This window comes from Myotis nattereri (genome assembly GCF_964212035.1).
Source record: "Myotis nattereri genome assembly, chromosome: 20".
NCBI lineage: Eukaryota > Metazoa > Chordata > Mammalia > Chiroptera > Vespertilionidae > Myotis > Myotis nattereri.
In genome coordinates, this window is record NC_138096.1 from 6,463,431 (window position 1) to 6,483,022 (window position 19,592).

A 19,592-nucleotide genomic window follows, 5' to 3' on the forward strand; every position below is an offset into this window, starting at 1 on the left:
TCAACGTTTCTGTTCTCTTCCCTTCTAGAACGGAGGCCAGCAAACGATGGCACGTGGACTGCAGAGCCTAAACAAAGAGTTTCCCAAGCCCTGTTGCAGAGTATAAAACACGGCGGTGGTTCCGTATCAACGAAGCGTTAATCGACATGAGGTTGGAAGGGGCCGGCTTCAGGAGGTCAGTGAACCCCCTGGCACTGGGTACAAAACTTGATCGGTGATGCAAAGGTGCCTTTTTGGAAGGCGAGGAATCGGAGCCGTCATCAGCCGCTCGCGGGGGTCCATGACCTCAAAGCAGGGAAGCCGCCGGGGGGTGTAGGAAACGCAATACGAGAGATAGACAGACGGCGAGAACAGTGCTATACGCACCTGAAAATACCATCCACCGCCGCGTCCAGGGAGCCAGAGGGTCAAAGGGTCTAAGAGCAGCAGGCGCATGACATTAGGGCTCAACTTCTAAAGACCCGTGTGCAATGCCTCGAGCTTAGAGAGCTGTGTTTCCATTCTCCCTTCCTCTCCATAGGATCATGGGAAGCCACCTTGACCTTCTCTTGGGAGTGGTGCTCCTGGCCAGCCCTGCGCTTGGGATGTCTCCCTGCTCCTCGGACGGCCGCATCGCCTTGTATCGTTTCTGTAACCTCACCCGGGTCCCCCAGATCCCCAGCACCACTCGGCGCCTCCTGCTAAGCTTCAACTATATCCAGACCGTCACAGCCGAGTCCTTCCCCTTCCTGGAGCGGCTGGAGCTGCTGGAGCTTGGGACTCAGTTTACCTCCTTCACCGTTGACCAAGAAGCCTTCAGGAACCTGCCCAATCTCAGGATCTTGGACTTGGGCAGAAGTACGATAGGCTTCTTGCATCCGGATGCCTTTCAAGGGCTGCCCCGTCTGTTTGAACTCCGGCTCTTCTACTGTGGTCTTTCCGATGCTGTGTTAAAAGATGGTTATTTCAGAAACTTGCCGTCTTTGAATCGCCTGGACCTGTCCAAGAATGAGATCCATAGCCTCTCCCTTCACCCTTCGTTCCAGGAATTAAATTCCTTGAAGTCCATTGACTTCTCCCTCAACGACATACCCATCGTATGTGAGCCTGACCTCCAGCCCCTCCAAGGGAAAGAATTCTCCTTTGTAGGGCTTGCTGCCAATAACCTGTACTTCAGGGTCTCCGTGGACTGGGGGAAGTGCGGGAACCCGTTCAGAAACATGGTCCTAGACACCCTAGATGTTTCTAAGAATGGCTGGACCGTGGACATCATCAGAAACTTCACCAGCGCCATCAACGGCACCCAGATCCTCTCTTTGGTTCTTGCCCGTCACGTTATGGGTCCTGGGTTTGGCTTCCAAAACATCAAAGATCCTGACCGGCACACCTTCGCGGGCCTGGCCCGAAGTTCACTGAGACGCCTGGACCTTTCCCACGGCTCCATCTTCTCCCTGGGTTTCCGCCTCTTTGAGGCCCTCCAGGAGTTGAGGGTCCTGAACGTTTCCCACAACAAGATAAACACGATTGCACAGGAGGCGTTTTATGGGCTCGACAACCTCCAAGTTCTCAATATGTCCTTTAACCTTCTGGGGGAACTGTACAATCCCAACTTCTATGGGCTACCTAACGTCGCCTATATCGATCTGCAAAAGAATCACATTGGGATCATTCAGGACGAGACGTTCCGATCCCTGCAGAGACTGCAGACCCTGGACCTGCGTGATAACGCGCTGAAAACGATTCACTTCATCCCAAGCATCCCTACCCTCTTCTTGGGTGGCAACAAACTGGCGACGTTGCCAAACACCAGATTCACAGCCAACTTCGTCCAGTTGTCAGAGAACAGGCTGGAAAGGGTGGATGAGCTCTACTCCCTTTTCCAGATCCCTCACCTCCAGGTTCTCCTTTTAAATCAAAACCGCCTTTCCTTGTGTGCCTCATCACCGTCCCCTGGCCTTTCCGGGAACCTCAGCTTAGAGCAGCTTTTCCTCGGAGAAAACATGCTACAGCTCGCCTGGGAGACCGGGTCCTGCTGGGACATCTTCAAGGGCCTGGCCCGCCTCCGAGTCCTCTACTTGAACAACAACTACCTGAATTTCCTCCCGCCAGGCGTGTTGAGCCACCTGGTTGCCTTAAGGGTCCTCAGCCTCAATGGCAACAGGCTGACCGCTCTCTCTCCTGGTGACTTGCCCCCTCGCTTAGAGGTGCTGGACGTGTCCAGGAACCAGCTCCTCTCTCCCGACCCCGAGGTCTTCGCATCCCTCAGTGTCCTGGACGTCACTCACAACAAGTTCATCTGTGAGTGTGAACTTGGCCCTTTCATCAGGTGGCTCAATGACACCAACGTCACCCTACTTGGGGCTCCTGCAGACATGTCCTGCTCGTACCCCAGCCCCCTGCTCGGCATGTCCCTCGACTCCCTGACCACGGAGGGTTGCGACGAAGAGGAGAGACTCACGGCCCTCAAGTTCGCCCTTTTCGTCTTGTTCACCGTCACGGTGACGCTGTTGCTCATGGCCGTCCTCATCGTCACCAAGTTCCGGGGGGCTTGCTTCCTCTGTTACCAGACGGTCCGGGGACTTGTGTTCGAGGACCACGCCAAGACCCGAGAGCCCGACACGTACAAGTATGACGCCTACCTGTGCTTCAGCAGCAAAGACTTCGAATGGGTCCAGAACGCGTTGCTGGCACAGCTGGACGCTCAGTACCGCGCCCAGAACGGGCTCCGCCTGTGCTTCGAAGAACGAGACTTCATGCCAGGGGAGGACGTCATCGCCAACATCCACGACGCCGTGTGGAGCAGCAGGAAGGTCGTCTGTCTTGTGAGCAGACACTTCCTGACAGACGGGTGGTGCCTGGAGGCCTTCAGCTGCGCCCAGAGCAGGAGCCTGGCGGACCTCGACGGCGCGCTCATCGTGGTGGTGGTCGGGTCCCTGTCCCAGTACCAGCTCATGAAGCACGAGTCCCTGTGAGCGTTTGTCCAGACGCAGCCGTACCTGAGGTGGCCCGAGGACCTCCAGGACGTTGGCTGGTTTCTGAACAAACTCTCCCAGCACATACTCCAAAAGGAGAAGAAGAGAGACGGCGGCAGAGACGGCGACATTCCGCTGCAGACGATAGCCACCCTCTCCTAGGCCCAGGACCCTTCGACTGCCCTCGCAGATCGCCCTTCACCTTGTATTTGCACTGCGTCTCCATGGGGGGTCCTTTTTGAGGTTCCTTTTCCCGACTCTGAAAAAAAATAAATAAAGCTCTTGATTTTCATAGCAACACGAACTGCGAATGGAAAGGAGCAGATCTAGAAGCTTCCAGCTGCCCCCAGAGGTCCCCGTGCTCCACCGATGTCCTGTCGGACTCAGTAATACCGTTCTCTCCTGTTGCGTCAACCGCAAGGTATTTCCTAGTCGCGGGAAGGACGCCTTGAGGGAAGTGACAGCTGACGGACGCCCTTCCTCCAGCGTTCAGTTCCAGGAGGGGCCGGCCAAGGGTTCGGGGCCCTCTGAGCCCTGCGGGACAACGCGAAGTAGAAAAGAAACAGAAGCAGAGGCGCGTTTCCTGCTTCCACCGTGCGAACAGTGCCCTTGCTGGGTCAGAGTCACGCTCAGCCTCGGGGAGAAGTGGCCCCAAAGAAGCTGGGATGAGAATAGCTAGAGCTCTTGTGGCCACAGCTCTCTTCCTGTCCTTACCTTCAGCTCCTCCGGGCAGAACGCGGGCCTTGAACTTCCTGTTGGCAGGTAAGCTTTATTCCCCGATTTGGCGCCGGCCTATCTGAGCTCGATATATATATAATGTATCGGCCATTCAAGCTCTGGCAGAAGGAACTTAGCCTTTGGTCACGGATCCTGGCTTGAGTTCTGATGCTGCTGGGCATTCGCCCTGTGACCTTGAGCATGTCCCACGCCCTTGAGGGGCCTCGGTTTCACCTGTCGCATGATCGTGTCTACCTCATCGAGTTGCCAGGACACTAAATGAGCTGAGGAAGTTGGGCTTCTCAGATCCAGTTGCCCCAGTGGCCACAACAAGAGGGTGCAAACCAGGGGTCCTCAAACTTTTTAAACAGGGGGGGCCAGTTCACTGTCCCTCAGACCGTTGGAGGGCCGGACTATCGTTTAAAAAAAAAAACTATGAACAAATTCCTATGCACACTGCACATATCTTATTTTGAAGTAAAAAAACAAAACGGGAACAAATACAATATTTGTGTTTGCATGTGGCCCGCGGGCCGTAGTTTGAGGACCCCTGGTGCAGACACTGAGGGCCTCTTAGATGGAATCAGAATGTGTTTGAAGTTGTTTTTTTGTCATACAAGTTTTATTTGTCATGTTTGTGTTAATGTAGAAATGTTTTTCTGAAAGTATTAAGAAAAATCGGAAGCAAGGCAGGTTCGCCGACAGCACCCGTGGCTTCCCAGTCCGGCAGGGCCCCAGCTCAGCTGCTGCTGTCTGAGGAGCACACAGCGGCCGGGGACTCGGCACGCCAGGACGCCGCTCCCCCGTCCTCACTGCGCCCCGAATCCTGACCCTCCAACACAGACTCTCACACACACAGAGACACACACACAGACTAGCTGTTCTCTTCCTGGTTTCTCTGGGCCACTCCGACCCAGGAAACTGAGCTTGCCATGCACTTGATGTTCTTATATTTGAACAATGACTCTGCCCATTAGCGCTGTTCATCATCGCAGCACATACACACACCCTATTCTACTATTCTACCCTTCCTTCTGGAATGTTCTCCCATCTCTGCACACACAGCACACACACACCCATCTCTGCACATCGCAGCACACACAAACCCGCTATTCTAACCTTCCTTCTGGAATGTTCTCCCATCTCTGCACACACAGCACACACACACCCATCTCTGCACATCGCAGCACACACACACCCTATTCTATTCTACCCTTCCCTTCTGGAATGTTCTCCCATCTCCGCACTCACAGCACACACACACCCATCTCTGCACATCGCAGCACACACAAACCCGCTATTCTACCCTTCCTTCTGGAATGTTCTCCCACCTCTGCACATCACAGCACACACACACCCTATTCTACTATTCTACCCTTCCCTTCTGGAATGTTCTCCCATCTCCGCACAACAGCACACACACACCCTATTCTACCCTTCCTTCTGGAATGTCCTCCCATCTCTGCACACACACACCCTATTCTATTCTACCCTTCCCTTCTGGAATGTCCTCCCATCTCCGCACAACAGCACACACACACCCTATTCTACCCTTCCTTCTGGAATGTCCTCCCATCTCTGCACATCCATCCTACCTGTTCTGCAAAACCCAGCCCTCCAAACCTCCTGGGGTGCCTCCAACCCAAAGGCCTCTCTTCCTTCTGTGCAAACGCTTAGCGCCCTAGCCGTCCCTTTCTTCTGTGTCCCCTCCCCAGCAGTTGTGATGCTTTCTGAGGCCACTTCCCAAGTCCCACTTCACAGGAGTCGCTGCATACAGGGCCACAGCGAAGGTGAGCCGTGCCGCGTGGAGACGTGGGTGCCAGCTGGCCAGCGGAGATGCTACTTGCTAAGCCCGTGGTCAGCAAACCGTGGCTCACCAGCCACATGCGGCTCTTGGGCCCCTGGAGTGTGGCTCTTCCACAAAATACCATGTGCGGGCGCACACAGACGGTGCGATTGAAATTTCGTGGCCCATGCGCAGAAGTTGGTATTTTGTGGAAGAGCCAGTATTTTGTGGAAGAGCCACACTCAAGGGGCCAAAGAGCCGCGTGTAGCTCGCGAGCCGCAGTTTGCCGACTACTGTGCTAAGCAACTGCTCCTGAATTCCACTTACCAACACTTCCAAGTGGGTGAGTTGATAAACCCCACAGAGTGCGGTCCTTTGGCGTCGCTGCTAAATAGGAGGAACTACCGCAGTTCAGCCCACGAGGGGCGAGCGCTGGCTGTGTTTGAAATGGAGACGATTCTGGAAAATCTAGGATGTTGTTTGGCTGCTGTAAACTTCAGAGAGAATCCCGCTCATCACCCCCCAAATACAGCTGACTCTGACCATTTCTTGTCGACCATTTGAACCTGCAGGGACTGGTATTCCAGACGGGCCGGAGAGAATGGAAAGTAAACGTGGTTGGACGTTGGAAATTATGAAATAACTCTTTGGAGGAAGGAGAAGACGAAGCCCAGGTGTTAGGTAGATAAATGCTCACCTGCCGCAAGACAAAATCAATTTATTTTTTAAAATACATTTTTATTGATTTCAGAGAGGAAGGGAGAGGGAAAGAGATAGAAACATCAATAATGAGAGAGAATCATTGATTGGCTGCCTCCTGCACGCCTCCTACTGGGTATCGAGCCCACAACCCAGGCACGTGCCCTTGACCAGAATCGAACCTGGGACCCCTCAGTCCACAGGCCAACGCTCTATCCACTGACCCAAACCAGCTAGGGCCGTGGTCGGCAAACTGCGGCTCGCGAGCCACATGCGTCTCTTTGGCCCCTTGAGTGTGGCTCTTCCTAAGCCTTAGGAGTACCCTAATTAAGTTAATAATAATGTACCTACCTAGATAGTTTCAGTTTAAAAAATTTGGCTCTCAAAAGAAATTTCAATCGTTGTACTGTTGATATTTGGCTCTGTTGACTGATGAGTTTGCCGACCACTGAGCTTGGACAAGACAAAATCAATTTAAAATGCCTAGAATGTTAAGTCAAGAAAGAGCATTCTGAGTGTACATTGAGAAATATGAAATGCCAGAAGAAATAACCACATAAACTAATTGCCAAAGGGAGTTCTGCTCAATCCATCCATTGGAAACACCTAGAAAAGCTGCAGAAACGATTCTTTAAATCGGTTTAAAGGCATTGGGGAAAAATAAATAAAAGCATTGGCGAGCTACAAAGCAGGAAAGAGGGCCGAGATCCAAGAGAAGAAGAAAATCAAGAGCGATGACCACATTTACAGCGAGCCCGTCTACAAAGGCCATCCAGGAATTGAACAGGCAAACCACAGCCCGTGAGAATTACACGTATATCCGAAAAGAACTCTCATCACCAGAGCATGAAAGGACTACACATCGATAAAAGGATAACGTAAAAGGAAAAAAACAACAAGGGTCTTAAGAATTTCCCATAAAGGATAGTCGATGTCCAAAAGCAAATGAAAAATAAAATATTCAACCTCCGTTAGTCATCGGGGACATGCAGATCAAAGCCACACTGTGACTCCACCACACGCCCAGCAGCATGGCTCACATGAAAACGACCGGCAGGCTCCAGGATTAACCAGGGTGTGAGCGGTTAACACTCAGCTACGTTATTGGTGAGAGTGTAAATTGGTGTCACTTGCAAAAAACAATCTCTCGTTATCTGCTAAAGTTGAGGCCACACGTGCCCTTCGACACTGCACTTCGGCCCATAGGTATACACACATCAGAAACCCATGTACATGTGGTAGATCAATTCATCCAGAGCTTATAGGACACCCTCCCCCCAGATACCTTATCTTCATTAGGAACGGCCTCTGGTCTAAATGTGCTCGTTTCTCAGCCGCAGCAGCCGTGCTTGGGGGTGTGGGGGCCTAGAAAGATCGAAGAGAGCTGGGGTGGGGAGTATAAGCTTTCATTATGAATCAGTGATATGGCTTAATGCTTAATGTTTAACTCTCTACATGCATTTCATTCATGCTTTAATCATGACAAAAATAATCAATCATGGCAAAAATAATCCATGCATGCATACGTAAAAGGGAGCTAACTTCGGCCCTTGGCAGAAATAGGATTCGCCCCAATTTGAAAATTAAACCACCGACAAAGAAAAACGACATCATTTCCACAGGTGGACGATATACCGTACATAATGTTTGGCTCGATTTTCTTTTCCTTAAGATTAAAGGGACTTTGCATCTGTTTGACCTAGCAGTTAAATATTTTATTCCTCCACGGCCACAGACCTTCCATTTAAGCCAGCCTTTTAAGAAACCAAACGTTTTTCTTTTACAGACAATCCCCTGGAAGGGACGTGCTCGGGGTCCTCTCGGGCGCCCAGCCCCGGCGAGCGGCACAAGGCGGCTTTATTCCTGCATCTCGGGGGCCTGAGCCAACAGCCTGGGAGGCTTGTTTTGATTCCTAGCTCGGACGCTACCTCCGTGAGGCCTTGCTTTTCTGTCTCCCCTCGCCGCAGTGTGATAAAAGCAATGACATCACGTCTCCTCGGGGCCGGCCCCTCCAGGAAGCAGGTGCGTGGGCAGAGCGGTGGCCGTGGCATTGCTGGGCTGTGCTGGGCTGACCTGGGTTTGCCGCTCCCATAGCCCTCGGGGCCTAACACCTGAGGCCGCTTTCATGGTTTCTCCTTCCCCCTCTGCAGCTGTTACCGGACCAGCCTGCGGGCCGTGCCAAGCCCTAAGGGGTTTGCAGAATTAAGTCACCGGTGTTGCCGTGTGCTGGTCCGCGTGGAACAAGGGGACCTTTTTGGAGAGGGACCAGGACTCACCAGGGGCCCTTCCGTGGAGGCCTTCGGCTTAGCTGTGGAGCAAAGGAGGGAACGCTGGGATCGAATCACCGGCTGGTGGAGGTGCCCCCCCTCGCCTGGCCCAGGCTGGCGTCCCCCGATGAGCAGGGGCAGGAGCTCCCCGGCCCGCACCCTCCTCGGGGCGGAGACATGCTGGCCCCGAAGAGCAAGCTGTCGCCGGCCAGCTGGGTGCTGCCGACCTGCTTGGAGGCCCAGGTACGGGGCGTTTGGTTGCTGGTGGGGATTTCTGCCCAGAATGAAAAGGCGTGGGAAACCGCAACATCGTTCTAACTAACACAAGGGACATGCACTGCAGGACCTGGTGGGGCCCCGGGTTGGGGGGTGGGGGTGACTGCTTGCTCACAGCAGCCTTCTGGGGTCCCAGGGCTCCCGGGTCTGCCTTCGGCTCCTCCAGCCCCCATGCTGGGAACCTGACCTCCTTGGAGGGCTAGGCACCGCTTCTGGGAACCCGAACAGGGAACCCCTGAGCTGTCTTTTGGGGGTTTTTGTTGTTTTTTAAACATCCGATAAAATGGGCAGCTCCCGAGGGCACTTCAATGCATTTTGACATTTGTCTCCACGCGTGTAATCACCACCTCAATCGAGATAGAGTATTTCTGTTGCTCTGGAAAGTTTGGTCTTGCCCCTTTCCTAACAATACCCACCGTAGGCGACGCCGGCTCAGATAACTGCTGCCCCGACTTCCGTCGACATAAACTAATTCTGCCTGTTGTAGAACGTCACGTGAACAGAATCATTCCGTCTTGTGCATCTGGCTTCCTTTACTGCTCATTCTCTGAGGTTCTCCCAGAGGACGCATCGATCGGCGTGTGTTCCTTGTCGTGGCATTGCACGGTTTTTACCGCAGTTTCTTTATCCGGTTGAGGTTTGCTGCTTCCAGCCCTTTGGGTGGCTGCCAGCTACTAGCGACTACAGACAAAGCGACAGGGTTCTTGTGGACATGTGTCCATTCATCTTGGGTAAATATCTAAGAGTAGAATTGCCAGGTCCTAGGGTTAAGTATACACCGAGCGGCCAGATGATTATGACCACCCCATCAGCACGATGAAGTGAATTAGTTACGCAAATAATAATAATAAAACCTTGAGAGTAGTTGCTTAGGAAGTTTTCAATATTCAGTATTTTTGGACGTGTCAGTGAAGTACTGATGGGGTGGTCGTCATCAGTCTGGCCACTCCGTGTATGTCTTACATCGAGAGAAACGTCCCAGCAGTTGTCACATTTCACGCGCCTGACTAGGTAAGAGGTCCCAGCTGCTCCACACCCTCGCCGGCACTTGGCATTGTCCGCCTTCTGCACGGTAGCCTGTGGAGTGGTTGGGAAGTGGTATCTCCTAGTGGTTTCCACATGCATTTTCCGAGTGGCCGTGTGGAGCGCCATTCCCCGTGCTCGTTATCCATGCACACGTGTTCTTTTGTGCAGCCTTCATTCCAATCCTCTGCCCATCTTAACACACTGCGCACCGGTAGTGTCATGGCTGGCTTTACCCAGTGGCCAGATAAGTTTCTATTGAACGAGAACAAAAAACGTTTTCCGGCCGAAACCGGTTTGGCTCAGTGGATGGAGCGTCGGGCTGCGGACTGAAGGGTCCCAGGTTCGATTCCGGTCAAGGGCATGTACCTGGGTTGCGGGCACATCCCCAGTGGGAGATGTGCAGGAGGCAGCTGATCGATGATTCTCTCTCATCGATGTTTCTAGCTCTCTATCTCTCTCCCTTCCTCTCTGTAGAAAATCAATAAAATATATTAAAAACAAAAAACAAAAAAACAAAAAACAACAACAACAACAAAAAAAAAAACGTTTTCCGAAGTCTCATACTTTAAAAAGATATTCGCTGGTAAGAACATGTAATAAATAACTTCAAAATGCAGTGGGTGTTTAATTTTAAGGCGTGCCTTCAGCATTTACGTAAAACACTGTGTAATACGAAAACAGGGGAATGCTCCTGGTCTGACGCAGTGTGTTAAGTGGCTTATCTTTTTATCATTAATTGGTAGGCATGAGGAACTGTATTTAAAGGGCCAGAAGGTTGAGAACCACTGCCCTAACAGAACAATATCCTAGGTAGAAGTCTTTGTCAGACGTAGGGAATACTCCTATTTTCTCTCAGCCTCTAGCTCGCCTGTCCGTGATATTTTTTTAAAAATATGTCTTTATTTTTTAGAGAGAAACATCCATCACCTGCCTCCTGCACACCCCCACCCGGTGACGGAGCCTGCAGTAGGGGCAGGTGCCCTGTCAGCCCTCAGAGTCACCCCTGCCAGCACCCTGACCTTGGACGCCAGCCTCCGGACTGTGAGACCTCACGTTCCTGCCCCACGAGGAGCCCTGGCGCCCATGCTGCCGGGGCGTCGGCTCACCTGCTCCTTGGAGGGGCCTGGCCGGTGTCCCTGCTGGAGACGCAGCGAAGCCAAGGCCGGGACGCGGGGAGGCGCTGATAAGGAGCTCAGGCTCAGAGGGGACCTAGACTGCAATGCCCACCCCCGTCGTTCCAGCGCTTAAGGCAGAGGCGTCCAGGTTCCTGGCCCTCAGGCCCGGCTTTTAGTCTGAATATTTCCCGGCCCAGGTGCCGCCTCAGTGGTACCCGGGGCACCCTCTGCGCCCGCGGCTCCCAGCTCTGTGTTTGCCTCTGAGTTTGTTCCTCCCTCTCCCATAAAACGTGGACTCCACAGTCTCCCTGACTTGAACATGCGAAGGGTTTTGGAGACATTGTGACCCCCAAAGACAGCGGTTCTCAACCTGTGGGTCGCGACCCCTTTGGCGGTCGAACGACCCTTTCCCAGGGGTCGCCTAAGACCATCCTGCAGATCAGATATTTACATGAAGATTCATCACAGGAGCCACATGACAGTGATGAAGTAGCCACGAAAATAATGTTATGGTTGGGGGTCACAACATGAGGAACTGTATTTAAAGGGCCCGAAGGTTGAGAACCACTGCCCTAAGAGAACAAGTGTTCTGACAAGCGGGGTGGGGAGGGTGGGCGGTGGTGTCTCTGGTCACGGGGTCCCCACTGGGGTCCCCAGCAAGGCGACCCCAATGGGAGCTCAGGCTTTCAGGGGAGTTTTTCCCCGTCTACTGATGGGGATGAAAAGCAGATCCCCGGCATCTTGTAAAGAACTGGGGCGTTTCCTCTGGGGTACGTATGCTAGAGGACCCCACCCCTCTCTAGAGGACCCCCCCCCGCCCCCCCAGATGGGAGCTGGCCGGTCCTCTGGCTCACCCTCCTGTGGCCTTTCTCCCGGTCGCCCCCAGGTGGCGCTGCAGGACCACAGCCCCGGGCCGGGCTGTCCTCAGCACCAGGCTCCCCCCTTGCCCGAGCCGCCTTCCTGGCTCTCCACTCACTACCTTCTGCAGCTTCCAAGTCATCCATCAGGCGTCCAGGGGTCCCTTCCACCGGACGTGGGAAGCGGCAGGGGGCCGAGAGCCTGGCTGTGCAATCCACAGGGCCAGCGCCCAGCCGATCAGCCGGCCCTCCTCCTGCCCCAGTGCCCAGGGGACCGCCCTCCCTGCACCCCTTCTGCCTCCAGACACCCTAGACCAGTGATGGCGAACCTATGACACGCGTGTCAGAGGTGACACGCGAACTCATTGTTTTGGTTGATTTTTCTTTGTTCAATGGCATTTAAATATATAAAATAAATATCAAAAAGATAAGTCTTTGTTTTACTAGGGTGGCAAAGATAAAAAAATTTCTCTATGTGACACGGCACCAGAGTGAAGTTAGGGTTTTTCAAAATGCTGACACGCCGAGCCCAAAAGGTTCGCCATCCCTGTGCGTACAGCATCACAGCCACATGCAGACACGGGCCTCATGGGGATGGGGGGGGGGGGGGTGGCGGGGACACCTTCGTGTGCCTCACGCGCAGAAACGAGGAAAAGTAAACACAAGACCATCTTCAGAGATGGAGCCGGCCAGCCACGCTGTGAGGGCTCCGCGCCCCACACCAGATCGCTCCTTGGAGGCAACTGTCCCCCCATCGCAATAAAGTAGAAACACCCAGAGCCGCCTGGACCCCATGGCTGCGCAGTGCTGGGGGTCAGGGTGGGCAGGCAGGCGTCGGGGTCAGGCCAGGGGTTGGCTGGGGTGGGTGGAGCCCCGGCCTCCCCAAGGCCTCAGAGATACTGCTCCTCTCCCCCTGGGCCTCTGGGCGCTTTACCGCAGCAGTTGCATCCTGGGGGCCTCGGGAGGGGGCGTCGGGGGGTGTGGGGCTGTGTGTGTCCCGTCTCGGAGCAGCCACAGCCATGGCCTCACCTCTCCCAGGCGTCTCAGGTCTCACCCCCCACCCCTTGCCCCCTCATGAAGGGCAGAGTGAGTGGCCCAGGGGTGTTCATGGGGCAAAGTTGAATCTGCCTGGACCCCTTCCCCAAAGCCCCAGGATCAGGGGTCCCTTGAACCAGAGCCAGACCCTGCATTTTGGGGATACCAGGTGGCCACTTGGGGCTGGGTTAGCTGTCCAGTGGCACCTCGGGCCAGGACGTGTTGGTCCCCCTCTCCTGCCCCCCCGTGTGCCGGCCTGCGTGGAGCTTAACAGGACAAGGACGTGTTCGTTCGTGCTCTCGGAACCTCCCGGGGATGCTCTCCCACGCGGTGGCTCCGTAAGGGCGCAGTTCAGTGACATAAACTGAACTAGAGCTTCGGGGTGTCGGGGTGATGGGGAAGGGCCTTCACCTTCCCTGGAAGCCCGGACGTGGGCTCCAGGCCAGAGGTCTCCTCCACACCCGGTCCCTCTGCCCACACTGTGCCCCGCGGGGGCTGCACAAGGCACAAGAGCCCACAGAAGCCACGGGGGCACCAGGACACCGGTCTCCAGCCGCCCTCTGATGCTGCCCGCGGAGGCCCAGGGCCCCTGCCCACGGGGGGGGGGGGGGGTGCTGCGGGGAGGAACAGACTGGAACGGCGCCGTCTGGGGGCCGCCGTGGCGTCCGGGCCTGGGCCCGCTGCGGTTTCCTTCCTCTCCCAGCGGCTACTATCGGTCCTTCCCACTCATCCCCGGACCCAAACGAACCTTTGGAAACCCCGGGGGCGCGGGGGGGAGAGGGGCTCCCCGAGCCAACTGCTTCTGAACGCCCGTCTCCAAGCAGGAAGGCTGCTCTTTCCTGTTTAGACATCGTGTCTGGCAAGAGGAAGTCGAGAGCAAAGCAACAATAACGATGACAGAAACGCATGATGGCGAACGTTGCTCGTATCCAAGATGGCTTTTGTGGGAGGCCTGCCGGGCCGAGGGACAGTGTGACTGTGGGCTGCTGTGGTCGGACGACGGGCTGTGGGGGGCGGGGATGGGGCTGCTTAGGGGCGCCCCTGGATGCACGAGGGGCCCTCCAGGATGAGGGAGAATGGAGAGCTTTGCCGTCGGCCCAGGTTCCAATCCCACCCCTGCTCGTGCCAACTGCTGGACTCGACGAGCCACTCAGCTCCCCTCCTTGCAGCTTCCTGAGCTCTGAGACCAGACAGTAGCTGCCCCCGATGTGCACGCACGGCCCGCACCTGGGACGTCTGGGGACCGCCGTGAAGAACACCCAGGCCGAGGGTGCGAGCTCTCGCTCACCTTGCCAGGAGAACGGCGGGTCCGAAAGGGGCCCGGGGCTTGGTTCCGGCGGGAGGAGAGACCCCATCGGGGCAGCGGGTCCCAGGCCTGACTCAGTTGTCCTTGGGAGCCGATGGGCTGCTCTGGGCGAGCCCCTCGTGCCCTCAGTCCCTGCCAACGGGGTAACCTCTGCCCAGTGCACCTCCTGTCCTCACCCCCCCCCCCGGGTGCTCAGTGCAGCTCGCTCCACATGCCCTAAGCGGCCTGCTAGGCAACGCGCCTGGACATACAGAGGGAAGCAGGAAAGGATCATGGGAATGGTTCCCGGACCCCATGGGAGGAGCAATCTCCCGGCTCTTAGCTCCTGAGCGTGGGCCTCTCCACGGAGTTCAAGTCCATAGGGTGCTGACGGGAAGGCCTCTGCAAGGCCAGAAGGCGCCCCCTGCCTGTGAGGATCGCACGCGGGGCGGGTGGGGGGTGGGGGTTGGTTTGATGCTTCGTCTAGACCGGTGGTTCTCAACCTGTGGGTCGCGAGCCCTTTGGCGGTCGAACGACCCTCTCACAGGGGTCGCCTAAGACCTTCCTGCAGATCAGATATTTCCGTGACGATTCATCACAGTAGCAACATGACAGTGATGAAGTAGCAACGAGAATAATGTTATGGTTGGGTCACCACATGAGGAGCTGTATTTAAAGGGCCAGAAGGTTGAGAACCACTGGTCTCGATGCTTTGGGGGCTGCTTCAACGCCAACCTTGTTTACGGGGAGAACTGACAGAGCAGGAAACCGAGGCACAGAAGAGCATGCGGCCAGGCCAGGTAAATAATGTGCCAGATCGGAGCGTGTGGATCGGCCCCGCTGACTCGCGTCCCCTCCTGGGCTCTGCTGGCCCGGCTGCCTGTCCCGATGTGACTGTGTCTGATCGTCCCATGGGACCAGGAAGACACGGGAACCAAGGGTAGCGCCCACTGAGCCCAGCCACGCTGGAGCCAGAAATAAACATGTGTAAAGGCTGATGGCTGAGCTCTGAGCTTGTAACACCCGGCGATGAGCTAAGAGCCTGTGAGAGCAGCTGAGCATGAGTTCAGAGGCCTGAACCCCCCAGGCGCGCGCTTCCCCGGTGCCGGCCACGGGGGACACGGAGCCCCCCGCCTGGCCCGTGTCCACCCACACGCTGCCCCCGTGGTGCATCGGTCCCGGCCCTGCTCCGCCCGGGGCCACGCTGTCATTCACTGCGTCCCGGGACCACAGCAAACGATCTCTTTCTAAAGAAAGAAGTGACCACGGAGACGGGGTGTGGGCACTGGCTGCTCCGTGGCTGAGGTCACCGGGCACTGCCCTCCCCTGGCTCCTGGTCCCCTCCACTCCGGGGGCTCCTCTCCACCGGCCCCCCTTCACCTCCCCCCCCCCCCAGATCCAGCAGACTGACAGCTCCTTTCAGCGCACAGCACACAGCAGCCTCTCTTAAGCCAGGAAGTTTGCTCTCTGTCCGCTTCTATTTTGGGAGTTTGGACTCAGCCCTGGAATTTTGCGGGCCTGGGAGGAACTGGCCAGCCTCAGCTCTTTGCTTTGCACTGGCTCCCTCTCCACAGCACCCTGCTCCCCAGGACAGAGCCCCTGATGTGCACCCCTTCTCCGCCCCCACCCAAGGCGGCTGCGAGAGAGCCCAGCGCCTGGTCCCCAGGTTGGCAGCCAGAGAGGTGAGGGAGATGAGATGTGGGAGCCGAGGCCATGGCATGACCAGGGCACACCGGCCCCCACCAGAGGCCCCGGTGCAGGGAGAGGCTAACCCCTTGGCGATTTTCTGGAGCCAAAGTGTATGGTCTGTGATGGCTAACCTAGAATATCTGAGAAGGTTCCCTTAAGAGACATTAGGGCAAAATAGATGAGTAGCCCTTCGAAAGCGGGGCTCCTGGCAGCCGAAATAAACCCACCGTGACGATCTGGGTGTGACCAGGCTCCCCGGCCAGCCTGGGGTTTGTGTTGATACTGGGAACTGGGTTTTATTCGCTGTGTTATGGCCGGCATGAGGGCGGGAGAGGAGGGGGAAGGAAGCCAGCTCAGAGCTGTATGTCCAAGGACACAGTGGACAAAGAGAAAGAGCGGACGGTTCTGTGCCAACCACCCCCCTAGCTTCAGCAGGGACGATGGGGCTCCCAGGGGAGAAAAGTCTCGCTTCCACTGACCGAAAACTCACCCTCTCACCTCAGGGCTTTAGCTCCTGCAGCAGCCGAGACTTCGGCTAGACAGTAGGAAGAACTTCCCGTCACTCCCCGAACCACGGCTGTCTGGGTGACACCCATTCACCACGGCCAGGCCCCGCCAACAACGCCCAAGCCGTCTAATGGCAGACCCCTCGTGACAGGGGAGCCACGAGTCAGACTTACAGGAATCGAGTCTTTCCAACAATCCCGGGTCCAGAAGGACCTGTTCCCTGCTTGGCAAGACGCACAGAATTTCAGACCTTGGAGCCGGGCTGCTCACCCTCAGCCCTGTTGGCGCTTGGGGTCAGACACTTCTTTGGCAGGGGGCAGAGGGGGGGCATCCTGTGCCCCATGGACCACCTGGGAATCTGCCAAGCGTAATTCATAATCAAGAGCTTTTTCAAAGTCTTTTGGCTCTGGCCCGACACCATTAAACATTCAAGTACACGTCTCCCGGCTCTGCCTCTGAGCTTAAGGGCCGCCTTCTCATTGCCACGGACCTCCCCAAGCAGCCTCGCTGCAGGGAGGGAACCCAGCAGACCCCTCAGGGGTGCAGGGTTTTATTCTGGTCTATACATCAGCCTCTGTGAGTCTGGCTAATGGGAGTCTGCCTCCCGGGCCAGACCCGTTCTTGGTGTGCGGACAGCCAGGTGTCTGGGCAGATGAGGCCCAGAGCCAGACCGTGGGATTGTCAGAATCGCGGAGAGGAGGCCCCTGTGGGTCTTTCCCACGTTCATCCCTTCTTGTCGCCCTGTAGCTCCACGAGCTGACCCCGCAGCGTCGCGATGGTGAGGAACCGCGGCCGAGCGAGCACAGACCCCAATGGGGTGTCCGCACTGATGTGCGCACTGACCCGGCACTCACACGCCGACGGATGGGACCGGCCTGGGTAGTGTCTGGACGCTGCCCTGCAGGGGCTCCATGGGCGATTTTTTTTCTCATGAGCAAAGCATGGAGAAGTGCCTGGCTTAGAGATTTTTTTTAAAAAAGCCCTGAAAGTTTATGAAAAGGAGCACATGCTCCCAATGGCTTGGAAACAGTGAGAACAAGACTATTGCGTGAAGCAGTCTGCCTGTTTGTACTCAATAAAAGTGCCTTTAATTCAATTACTTCCAATTCTCTGTCTATTCACTCGACAAAAAGAGAGGTTTGCAATAATGAACTTGAAAAAATTTCAGCCAACGCCTGAACCAAAAAAAATGGTACATCTGGGGGCGGGGGGCGATCAGGGAGTCCGCGATGGCCGTGCTCAGAGTTGGTTCGTCCACACTCAGTGCCCCGAAATCCAGTGATGCTACTGCAGGGACAGCAGCGGCACAAGTTTCTGCGTGTGCCTCTGCGTCGGCTCACTAGCTGCCTGAGGTCGACTTAAGCCTCTGCCTGGACCTTCGTCGGGATCTCTAGGTATAAATGATTTTTAAAAAAATCATCATAAAGGAAAATTCTGTTTCTTACACAAAATCTCCAGTGCTGCTTCTTACACGTAGTACTGTCCCCTTCTCCTTCCCCTGGGAACCCCGTCTTTCCACGGACTCCTCTGAGCCCAGGTCACACGCACACCCACCCCCCCGACCGGTCGCTCAGTTTGTTAGAGCATCATCCTGACGCCCAGCCAGGGCACAAAAAAAATAAATAAATAGCCTCCCAGCCCGGCCGGACTGACTCAGTGGTTGAGTGTTGACCTATGAACCAGGAGGTCACCGGTTCGATTCCCCGGTCAGGGCACAGGCCCCGGTTCCAGGCTCGATCCCCTGTGTGGGGGGCGTGCAGGAGGCAGCCGATCCATGATTCTCTCATCGTGGATGTTTCTATCTCTCGCCCTCTGCCTTCCTCTCTGAAATCAATAAAAATATATTAAAATTTAAAAAGTAATAATGGCCCTAACCGATTTGGCTCAGTGGATAGAGTGTCGGCCTGTGGACTGAAGGGTACCAGGTTCGATTCCGGTCAAGGGCATGTACCTTGGTTGCGGGCACATCCCCAGTAGGGGGTGTGCAGGAGGCAGCTGATCGATGTTTCTCTCTCATCGATGTTTCTAACTATCTCTCTCCCTTCCTCTCTGTAAAAAAAATCAATAAAATATATTTAAAAAAATAAAAAATAAAAAAATAAAAAGTAATAATGCATCCCACTTGTACAAAAAGTTCTATAAATGAAACCGCATTATTTCTGTAAGCCGCGTGTGACCACGGTGTGCACCTCTGAGAAGGTAGGGTTGGTGGAGGTTCGCTTCCTACATCATGTTTGCACGTTTCCAAACAAGAACTTAAGTGAAAATAATTGATAAAGAATATCAGTGACCCTGGGCTGGATCTGGCATCAGCCAAGTATCTGGCAGTCCCTGTCCTTCGTCCCCACCCCTTTGAGTCACACTGGGGCCTAGATCGGGTCCCCCAAATACCCCATAGTATCAACTGTCTTCCCTTCCCTTCTTTGCTGGGAGACATGCTCCCCAGGTACATCCAGGATGACACGGCCACCTCCCCCAGCACCTAACAGCAGATTCAGTTGCTCTCTCAGGACAAAGAGGCCAGGACTGTGTGGGGTCTCGTGCCGGTACTTTCCCTGGCACAGGGGAAGCGCTGTCATTGTCAAAGCCCTTCCTTACCACTATTATTGCAAAAAAGACAAGGACCCTCGCTGTCACCACTTCTGCTTAACGTCGTACTGTGAGGCGAGAGGGGCGGGAAGACTCGGATCTCTAGGAATAAGCCTACGAAAGGGTGTGCAAGACCAGGTGGATATACACCAGTTCCTTTGTCCATCCATCCATCCACCCATCAGCTTACGTTGCCTCCATGCCTGGGCTATTAGAAATAATGCCGTCATGAACGTGGGAGTGGAGCTTTTAAATTTTTTTTCCAAGACACCCCTTTCACGTCCTTCAGATCTAACCCCAGAAGTAGCACTTGCCTGATCGTTCTATGTTTAATTTTTTGTTATGTTTTGGAGAGAGAGAGGGGAAGGAGAGAGAGCTAGAAACATCCATGATGAGAGAGAATCATGGATCGGCTGCCTCTTGCACGCCCCCCCCCCGCCCCCCCAGGGATCAAGCCTGCAACCTGGACATGAGCCCTTGACCGGAATCGAACCCAGGCCCCTTCAGTCTGCAGGCCGACGCTCTATCCACTGAGCCAGACCGGCCAGGGCGGCCCTTTCGGTTCTGACATTTCAAGTTCATGACACACTGACATATTTGAAGCCATGCAGGAGGCTCAGCCTGAGCCAGCTCATGCTACACCCCTCGCCTTCCCCTGCGGGATCCGCCAGGCGAGGACGGCCTCTGATCCTCAGAGCCTCAGCCACAGCCTCAAAGCCCACACCCAGCAGCGGTCCCCGCTGGTGAACCTGGAGCAGGGAACACACCGTGTCTGTGACAGCGCCGACGTGAG

The 19,592-nt window shown here is 55.3% G+C and overlaps 1 protein-coding gene across 1 annotated transcript; it reads left to right on the forward strand.

Moving 5' to 3' along the window:
- Positions 1-146: 146 nt before the first annotated feature.
- TLR5 (toll like receptor 5) lies at positions 147-12,103 on the forward strand (the record flags this gene model as incomplete). Its single annotated transcript, XM_081114352.1, is given in 6 exon segments — positions 147-175; positions 521-2,948; positions 2,952-3,713; positions 7,940-8,175; positions 8,304-8,663; positions 10,633-12,103. Coding segments are annotated over 3 exon segments (2,619 nt in total). The 3' UTR covers positions 3,114-3,713; positions 7,940-8,175; positions 8,304-8,663; positions 10,633-12,103.
- Positions 12,104-19,592: the final 7,489 nt, after the last annotated feature.